The sequence below is a fragment of the Camelina sativa genome, chromosome 20 (genome assembly GCF_000633955.1).
Source record: "Camelina sativa cultivar DH55 chromosome 20, Cs, whole genome shotgun sequence".
NCBI lineage: Eukaryota > Viridiplantae > Streptophyta > Magnoliopsida > Brassicales > Brassicaceae > Camelina > Camelina sativa.
In genome coordinates, this window is record NC_025704.1 from 18624168 (window position 1) to 18634794 (window position 10627).

At 28.7% G+C, this 10627-nt stretch overlaps 2 protein-coding genes across 2 annotated transcripts in view; both read right to left on the bottom strand.

Moving 5' to 3' along the window:
- On the bottom strand, nucleotides 6915-8848 carry LOC104771184. The gene is made up of 7 exons (XM_019241906.1): nucleotides 8780-8848; nucleotides 8614-8685; nucleotides 8079-8225; nucleotides 7827-7991; nucleotides 7659-7712; nucleotides 7413-7559; nucleotides 6915-7286 (listed from the first exon to the last, which is right to left on the bottom strand). The coding sequence occupies exons 1-7, from the start codon at nucleotides 8846-8848 to the stop codon at nucleotides 6915-6917; spliced, it is 1026 nt and encodes a 341-aa protein (XP_019097451.1).
- The window catches only part of LOC104771185, a 1888-nt gene continuing 551 nt past the window's right edge, over nucleotides 9291-10627 (bottom strand). Inside the window, exons 2-3 of the mRNA XM_010495673.2 lie at nucleotides 10318-10408; nucleotides 9291-9629 (exon numbers count right to left, since the gene is read on the bottom strand). Of these exons, the coding sequence (XP_010493975.1) occupies nucleotides 9500-9629; nucleotides 10318-10408 (221 nt within the window). The 3' untranslated portion in view covers nucleotides 9291-9499. The remainder of the gene's footprint in view (nucleotides 9630-10317; nucleotides 10409-10627) is intronic.

Here is a 10627-nt window from a genome sequence, read left to right on the forward strand (position 1 = left end):
TTAATGCTAAATTTTAATTTTAGAGACTACATGATATATATTTTACATTGTTCTTATTTTTAAAAAATTATCTCCTTTATCTAATTTGGATTATTATCTTATAAGTAATCATTCTCTCTTCCTCTCCCACCAATATCAAATGTTGTTATATCTCATATGTGTTGTAAGAGTTTGATTCTATATTTTAATTTAGAAAGTATTATATATATATATAGATATTACATTGTTCTATTTTTTAAAGATTCATCTCCATTATCTAATTTGGATTACCATCTTATAGTAAACATTCTCTCCTCCTCTCCTACCAATATCAAATGTTGTTATATCTCATATGTGTTGTAACTTGTAAGAGTTTGATTCTATATTTTAATGTAGAAAGTATTATATATATTTAACATTGTTTTCAATTTTTATTTTATTTATATAAAAAATATTTCTTTTATATTTCTTGCCTTTCTAATCTATTCATATTTATTTTTTAAATTTGCATAGTTAAATTTAAATTCACATATGTTGGTTTTAACAAAACAATCAACTTTATTTGAGAATTAGATGTTCCTATTCATTTTTAAACGATCAATGTGTAACATATAAGCATTTTGTCTTGCAATCACAAGTTCCATTTCCATTACTTAACTCCATGGTTAAACTATAATATATGTTGTCCTATTTGTAGGAATAACAACATACTTATTTAATTTATTTAAAAGAGCAGATGATTAAACGAAATAAACATTTCTCCAAATTTTATAATTCAATCAGTGAGTGTACTTATTACTTTGAAAAACTTTTACATTGAAGTTCATAAAATCATATAAGAAAACTAAAATACTATATCACTTCAAATTTGGAAGGAAACACTTGGTATTCCTTTTAAAAAAAGTCAAGACACATATAAAAATTTATTAATATTTAACTCACTTTAAAGACATTAAAGGTCATTTAACTCAAAAATAACTTCTATCCAATAATTTCATACATTCCTCCCACAAATAAATATATATATATATATATATATTCAAGATTGTATTTAAATATTACATAATTTTTTAGTTAGCTAAATTTATAGTCACATATATACAATATATATACATAAGAATTTATATTACTTATTAACACCATAATTCGACCCATTATTTGCTTAACTCAATATTGGTTTCAAAGCCAACTAAAGAAAAACAGAAACGATCTTATTGATATTAGACCAAAACATGGGCATACAAACATAATCACTTACACGGAAGATATTTAAAAAGAAAACTTATTATTGCAACATCAACGTATGAAGGGTTTACATAAGCAGTTAATTAGAAAATCTATAATACAATAAATGTATTGGAAACAATATCAGTCAATGATAAGATTGGATCCTCAAAAGCAAGAAACAACATCTTCATAATTCATAAAAAATAAACGCCACAATTATACACATCTGAACGAAATGGTATAAACATATAGTGTATAAATAAAAGTGACGGCAAAGCCCGTATATGCCTAATTAAAATATCGCCCCTGTAACAAACCCTTCTAGTAAAAGAGAAAACGAAAAAGACCAAAAAAAAAAAACAAGAAAGTGCCAACTACACCACAACCCACGCGTTGCGTGGGGAAGCACCTAGTATATAATCAATTGTCACTAGGGTCATCGTTTTGGTGAACGTGATCTATTTGGTTGGTCGTCCTCTTCCTCCAGGTGCACGCCTTGAAAGACTACCATCTACTCCAATCTTAATCTCTTTGATCATCTTCGGATCCCAGACCCTTTCTCTTCTCAAAATTTTAATACCTTCTAAATAATAAAAATCCATATAATGAAGTTGAATCAATTTAAATCGAATAAAACCTTTATAATAGAACCAGTACAAAAATTGAAAAGGAGTAGAAAGAACATGATACATGAAGAAAAAGTAAAATCAAATTGCAAAGAAAATCGAAAAGGGAAACGATTCAAATTCATTTTCTTTGAAAGTTCTTTATTTTGAATATAGGGATCGAGATAAAAAAAAAAAAAATGTATCAAATTTGAAATACAACTAAACCAAAACTGGATTGGATATATAAAAAATTGATTGAAATAAACACTTACTTGGCTTTACAAGTTCGTATTGTACTCGGGCCAATGTTGTGTTCGATATCCCAGAGAACAAGAAAAATGTCAAAATTAGTAAGCGAACCATGACGTTAAACATTTTTACGTTGTATTCAAATTTTATATGAACTTCATCAATTTGTAAATTGGTGCATATGTATAAAGAGAGAGAGAGACATACCGTGTTCGTTTAAATATATTTTCAGAAATGGTGCCAATGTGCCATGGACATATCATTGAGATCGTCCTCTAAAAATAATTAGTTTATGTGTGTTGACTGTTGAAATTGCAGATTTGACTCCTGTAAATGTTTCCTTTGAAGTGGTCTAAACATAACTTCTCGGAAGTGGTCTAACATACTTATTATTTCATAATTTTTGTGGAGGACTGAGTCCAGGTTTAATTAGTTTTACATTGGCTAGAATATAATATCTTGACAAATAATATTATAAGAAACAAATACAGTACATGACTCTCTTACCCCTTTTCGTTTACCAGCAACGTGTGAAATTATTCCGTAAAATCGTCAATTTGTGAAAATTATTCAATAGAACAGAGTCTAACACCATTATCTTAAGTTCACAAAGCATCTTCTTGTGTTTACATAAACCAAAGTTGATTTATCATCGAATTTTTCGATCTTATACCTGCCTTGTGTTAGTTCAATCATAAATGGAACTCAAGAACTGTGTCTTCCTTGGACTGTAGTGACTGTTTCTGATCCGCATTTTCTTCGTTTTGATGGAATCGTATACGTACAATATGTAATTTCTTGCAGCGACGAAGTTGAGATTAGTCCCTTTGAAATGCCATGTATCCCATTCGTTATGATATCATATCACTTGTGAGGTTTAATTAGACCTATGACTCACCGATTCAAATAATCTACAAGGCTACTAACTTTAACACGTCCCCCTGACTCCTGAGGTACGGATACATCTCTTGTGGGTCTCTCTTCCCACAAATCTCCACTAAGATCGAAAAGAGTATACAAGGTTTGTCTAACGATCTCTCATTTCTCTCTTTAACACGTGCCTATATCACTATTACATCACCTAGCGGACAGAGAGAATCATTAAACATGCTGTAGAAAAAAAGAAGAGAGAAGAAGGGAGAGAAGTGAGCATACTAATGAAGCTTACATCCTCTATTTTTATATTAACACATGACTCAATATGGAAAAAAGATTGAACTAAGAATTGTAGAGCTTTACCCCGAAGGGAGCTCTTCCAAAAATTCTCGAAGGCCAAAGACAAGCAAAGGCCTAGGAGGGGGTTTGGAAATAGTTTTCAACCAGCAATAGACGCGCCTCGGTTAGAACCTCATTAGCTGCGTCATTGCCCCAAGCGCAAAGATGGTTTTTTACTCAACGAAAGCCTCTTTCTTTTATAGTCACACAATACCCATCAACTTTATATGTGCTTCCGATGTGGGACTCTGTTCCTGAACAAAAAAAAAAAAATAATAAATCTTAACTCCAATTACGTCGACAAGTATATCCGAATAATAATAAAAATCATGAACATCTGAAAACATTAAAAAATTAGGACTATTTATGAGAGGGGCTGCACGACGCAAACAACACCCTCTACCACAAATAATGATGCAGGCTCTTCCTCTTGGGAAGACCTTAAGCTTAGCACCCCACGATATGTGCAATGTGGTCACTAGCCTAGGCCACTCGCCTTCATGATCGCGAGTTGACCCCGTCCAGGTAAGTAATTTGCTCGTTCCATCTTCTTCTCTATTTATATTATACTCTGCATAGTCATTATTTTGAGTATAAGCGATGTGGGACTATGTTTGTTAACACATGGTGATGTTTCAGGCTCCTGATTTCCGACATCGTGAGTTTTTGTGTGTTTGTTTATACACATGGGCTGGACGCTCTAGGCCCAGTCAAGTGACTGAAAGAATTTTGAATTTTAATTTGTGGGTTTTTAACAATATTCCCTCGAGAAGTATTTTATATGGAAATGCTGATGTTTCGTACTTAGGCCTTGATTGGAAGAGGATACAAAGAAGTTTTTTTAATTTTATCATCCAATCAACATTTATTAGGAGAGCATTTAGAAGCTGTAGATGCTCTCATATGCTCTCTTTCTATATGCTCTCACTTGAAGCATTTCCCAAGCATTTAACTCTACAATATTAATATATATTAAAATAATTTTAAATAATTAATTTATTTTGTAAAAATATAAAATTATGATTTCATCAAATAGAAAATATAAAATTATTTGTTATAAGATAATATATATATATATATGAAAACCTACTTAATGTTATTATTTAAAATAATATAATAATTTTTTTAATACATTAAAATATTAATGTGGATATACCGTTTATAATATATATTATTTTTTATTATAGTTTAATGTGTTATATTATATATATTTTAAAATTTTATTCAAATTAAAAATGTAAATATAGATATAAAATTTTATAAAAAAATTATAAGATATATTAATTATTTTGTAATTAATGTGTTACATTATAAATATATATAATTGAAAATTATTAAATTACACATTTATATATATAACAATTTGTAGTATTTATTAAATATAAAATATATTAAAAATATTATATAGCAATGAGTGATAGTTAATTTTCTTAATGAAACACATTTAAATTATATTTATTTAATTAATATCATATATTAAATATAAATATCATATATGATACTCACTGTTATACCAATCAACTAAATATGTTATATTAATCAGAGCATACAGCTTATGCACCTTAATGCTTATGCTGCATAATGCTAATGCTCTAGCATATGTTGTTCCAATCAAGCCCTTATAAAAGTCCATATTTCATTAAAGGACTAATTTTATTGGGAGATAAATAAGTACTTTTTTAGAGGGGGTATTTAACTGATATTTTAAAAAATTCTAGAGTATTTTAATTGATGATTTTCAAAAATCTTTTAAAATCTTATGTTATTCAACTTGCATTTATGTAAAATCATTTAAAATAGTCTAAAATCTCTTGTTATTCAATCAGTTATTTATAAAACTTACTTAAAATATACTGTTATTCAAAATATCACAACTTTTTAAAAAGTGAGATTTTAAATGATTCTACAAGACTTATTTTTTGTTTTCTAGTTAAAAAATACCATCTCAAAATCATACTTTTTGAGGTATAATTTTAAGGATTTCATAAAAAAAAAAAAATTTACGACAGCTCTAAGCCAAAAATCACCAACCACCTCACCTTCTCCACAGGTAAACCTGAAGCTTTGTCTCTTCCTGTGAATCAGACCACCACCATCTATGTTCGGTAAGCTCTCTCTCTTCTCCCTCTTAGTTGTTAATTTTCTGGAATTGGTATTTTGTATCTTATCAATTTCTCAAATAAAAAGTTATCTAAAAAATGAGTGGGAAAGAATTTTCTGAGCAGATGAGCGAAGAGGGGATGTTTTATTGCAGTCTGTGTGAAGTGGAGGGGTGTAGAATACATCTAGACACATGCTTGTCTTATTTTATCTTGTGATTAGCTTTGCATTAACCTTGCTTCACGATTCAATAACAAGATAGCTTTACATATTTCTATGGACTAATTATTATATTCCTTTTGTAGGTGTTCAAATACAGCAAGCATTGCAAGGTTTGTGACAATATGATAAAATCATCCAAAATTTAACAATCAAATCTCATAGAATCCATTTCATTTACTTTTAAAAATATATAAAAACTCTAAAACACAACCAAATCTTTCAAAGTCCTAAAATGTTAAAATCTTACTAAATCTTTTAAAATCCAAGTTGAATACCCCCTCTTACGAGAGAAACTCTTTTGTTTAAGTATATAAATAATTCTTTAAGCTAATAACCAACTATTACATTAAATAGTTTTAGTACCCAATTTCTGCTGAAACAGTCCTAATACATATGAAACAAAAAAAATGAAAAGGAAATACTTCGAACAAGTACTCAAGGCGTCAAAATAATTGGGTGGTTTGATAATTCTTTGAAACTAAATATATAGATTTTTCATAAAAAAGACTAAAGAGAAATTTTACTTGTATAACCTTCATTCTAAATAAAGGTTTGTATGATTTTTTATAGTTTATATTGATGAGACCAAATGTTTACATAGAATCAGTGTTAAAGAACGCCTAGTCGGGGTTTAGGCGGTTTAGGTGTTTACAATACAAAACATTATATATATGATATTAAACATAAAATTATGTAAAAATATATGTTAGAAGAAATTAATAATAATAAATTATAAACTAAAATTAGTAAAAATATATTTATTTAATTTAGATTAATAACATATGAATAATTATAAATATGTATGTGAATAGTAAACTTAAAATTTTAAATATATGTAGTTTAAAATAATATATATATTAAAATAATATTATGTAAAATATCAAATTGTCCTGCGGTATGCTACAGGTTAAATCATAAAATTAACAATCAAAATATAATTATAAAATTTTAAATACTAAAGAAGAAAAAAAATTGAAAAAAATATATAACTTAAATTTGAATTTTGTAGTCACAAATAACTTATACATCGATTAAAATTTAATTATTTTCCGTTAGCCAAAACATTACACATTATTTATTTACTTTTTATATATTTATTATTAGGGATAATGAGTAAGACGGAAAAAGAAGAAGAAAGGGCAAAAAAAATTGGGCTTAAAATTCGTTTTAATATTGAACCTTATCATTTTAAATATGAATCTTGTTTGGACTTTCATAAAATATATATATATATATATATATATATATATATTAGATAAATTTTATTTTTATTCAAACTTTGAAATTAATTGGTTGATACATATATAGAATTCATCAAACACCACAATTTCCACCTGGTCCTCCAAATGAAAAGGCCACTTCACTGGAATTAAGATAACCCCAATATGTCACCCTATAGCAACTATAAGAATCAGCATAACATCTTATTTTCCCATCCTCAAGATAAACTCTTTCATATGACGAGTTTCTAACCACAATGTTTTTAAAATGTGCTGTCTTTTTAAAATCTGCAACCGGAAAATGTCTGTTTCCCATTGGAGGACTAATTCCGTCCGGAGATAAATATGTATTTCCTCCATATCTTACTAGAGAAGCTCCTTCGTTTAAGTACGTAAATAACTCTTTCGGCCAATAACCAATTACTTCATCAAATATTTTAAGTATCCAGTTTCCGCTGATGGGATCCTAATACATATGAAACAAAACATGAAAAGAAAATACTTTAACAAATATCTAAAAGGTTAAAATATTATAATTTCATTGAAAATAAATCTATAAATCTTTCCTTAAAAAAGCTAAAGAGAAATTTACCTGATAAACTTCTATATCAATGGTAAGGCTTATTTGACCATAGATGGATGACCCCCAAAATACATTTCCAATAATGAATTTCTGACTTGTAATCACAAAGCCAGGACATTGCATATTGTAGCATCCTGTTTTTTGATAACCGTCTCCCTCAAATAAGAAAAACATTACATGTAATAATATTTGTTACATATTTATTTTAAGCTAACCATTGTTCTTATGTGAATAATATTAACTAAAAATACTCACAGTCCAATATATTGTTAATCTTGTGACACTGTCACCGTATAACCTTAGATGCACCTACAATAAAAGAAAAGAAAAAAATAAAAATATAGTTATGCATGTATGTTAAAACCACATGATTGTTTGTGAAATGCACAAATCTTTAGTAAGTAATCGGTGGTATGAACTTACCGCCCAACCAACTTGTATACTATTGAGTTGAGATGCAGGTCCATTCTCTAACCATATTTGGCTTTTGCTGTATTGATTGTTTTCCAACTTTAAATCATGAAGACTTATTTCTGCTTTGGCTCCTCTATAGATAGTTTCATCTTGCATGGTCTCAATTGTTGCAAACTGTAAATTTAGTGAATATCTTAGTCTTAATAACTAAATGAGACTTTGTAACTCCTTTCGGAAACAAAACCATTGAGGGAGACATACATGTTGACCTAAATACTCGGCTGAATTCAAATGAACGCTCTGAGATTCATTTCCTTGTCGTAAAATTGCAACTGTTCTTTTTGGACAATGCTCTTGTGTGCTATATTTGTTGTTTCTTTCAATATTTCCATCTAAATTGAATGTTTCATATATGCATCACAAGTAACAAAAGGAAAGTAAGATTCAGCATAACAAATGTTTCTCGAACTAGTTGTTTCATAGTTGACTGATTGATCACAATTATTCATTCTATTCTTTTTTGTTAATAATTATTCATTCTAATATATACACTAAAATTTACATATTTTCCCAAAATGTTCTTAGGAATGCATCGTTAACCATAATAAGATGATAGTATTAAAACTGAAAAACTGAATTATGAATTTTATTTTTGGTATGAAATACGATTTAAACATAGCTTTTTAAAAAAAAAAATAGATTTTTGGAATTCTAACTCAATATGAGAAATCTGAATTGTATAGGATCGAGTAAGATCATATCTTAGTAATTTTTCTAAAGCTATTTACCATCTTACTTGAATCTTGTGATTTTTCAACAAGGGGTGTTGGAAAGCTGGTTGTTTGTATATATCAACACATTCATAATCCTGTAAAATTTTTAGAAAAAATAGAAAAAAATTGTAAAAGTATAAATGAAAATCTTGAAAAAGAACAAATAAACATAAGTTAAAGGAATCTCACATCAATGTTGCCTTGTGCACCTTGTGCAAACATATAAACACAGAGACATAACACTAGATGTAATGTCATTGGTAAGTTATTCTTTGTAGTTTCTCTCCAATCACTTTCTCTATGATATTTTCCGTTATAAATAGAGTAATCTACCAATTTGAGTCAACGACTATTTAAAGTATTGTTGTGTATACACTGGTTTTTATTATCTTTTTACGAAAATAACATATGCGTACATTTTTTGGTCAACAAATAAATGCATATTTAAGGAAATATGGCTAATTGGTCATATATACCTTATAAATATAACTTACCAAAATTTTCTAAGATTTTCAAAAATATTTAAGATTTAAGATTTTCAGTTTAAGATTTTCACCTATTTTCCTAATTTTAATTAATCTTAATTAATCAGTATGGTCATATACGAGTGTCGTTTTCAAATGTCGCACATACTGTAGTTATCGAATAATGCGAATTTGGGATAGGCTAATAACAAAACGACCATGCTTGAAAAATCGAATGTATATAAAAAAGATTTATTCATTTAGCTTCTATACGTATCTCTTACATTTCTGCATCCCGTAATTTGCAGAAAAGCTGGAAGGCGTACCCAGGATTAATCCATTTCAAAGTAGAAAAAGAAAGATTGAAGAAACAAGAAGTTTTCATTAGCTATTATATGCCTTAAATAACAGAATAGGGAGGGGTGAGCAATGGTGATAAGGGCTTTTAGTCCTTATTTAAGTTTTCAGGCTTGAGAAATTTCGGGATACGATCAGTGGCTCCAGATTTGTGATCATAGTACTCTACTGCAGCAGCTCCAGCCAAAGCAGCTAATGTCAGCGCCTGAGCATGCAACCTGACAACATGATCCAATACAGAAATGTGTGAGAGATCGAATGCTATAAACGAATTGAAAGATCATCATCATCAATGCACAGTAAAGAAACAATCTAAGAAAAGTTTAAAATTGTAATGGGCAGATTTTAATATATATATATCCCAACAGCTAAGTGTTTTCAAGTACAAAACAAAGAGTACATCATACATATGATCGAATATAAGAGATGATTTGTCTAGCAATATAGAAGAGATGAAAATAAAAAAAGCAGCTCATAGTAAAGATTGAAAGATATGAGTTATAAAATGATGATTCGACATTTAACCAGTGAAGAAACGAAGAAACAATAACAAAGTTTAATCCATGATTTCTCAAGCACTAGTTTTCAAATTTCATTTAACTGATATTGTTTGTGACTATGCCAAATGTTCTTGCTTGATGAGTGTACATAACAAAGTTACTTTGATGAACAACACGAGAAGTTAAGAATCAGATTCTTGAATGGAATAATAATGTATACATATCTAACAAAGACTATATAACCCAAAATCAAAAGAGACAGATTCTTCAACTGAATGATCTATAGCGTTGGCCATTTCATATCTTCTACCATTTAACAAAGACTATGTAACCCAAGATTTGGAAGAAACATATATATATATATATATATATATAATAGGAGGATTAAGATTGAGAAGAAAAATACCTAGCGTGGATGATTCTGACACTGGTTTTCATGGCAGGTTTTGACCAGTTATAGGCGATTGAACCAGAGATACCACTTAGCCATAAGCAACCTAACCAACAAATTCCAAATTCAGAACCAACCAATATGTATTAGAACAACCACAAAACTCACTGCAAGCATCCTCATTTCGATTTTGGAAACAAAACAAAACCCTTAATTAAACCAGAGATACGAACTAAGCCATAAACAACCTAGCAGTACCAAGCAAGAGTCCCAATTCAGAACCAACAGATTTTGATTAGGAACAAAAAAAAAAAAAAAAAAAAAA

Coding starts and splice junctions, on each gene's coding strand:
- LOC104771184 (XM_019241906.1), bottom strand. CDS start 8,848: ATGACATTACATCTAGTGTTATGTCTCTGTGTTTATATGTTTGCACAA. Junction 8,226..8,613: donor TGAAAAATCACAAGATTCAA/GTAAGATGGTAA, acceptor TGATGCATATAT/GAAACATTCAATTTAGATGG. Junction 7,560..7,658: donor GATTAACAATATATTGGACT/GTGAGTATTTTT, acceptor TTCTTATTTGAG/GGAGACGGTTATCAAAAAAC.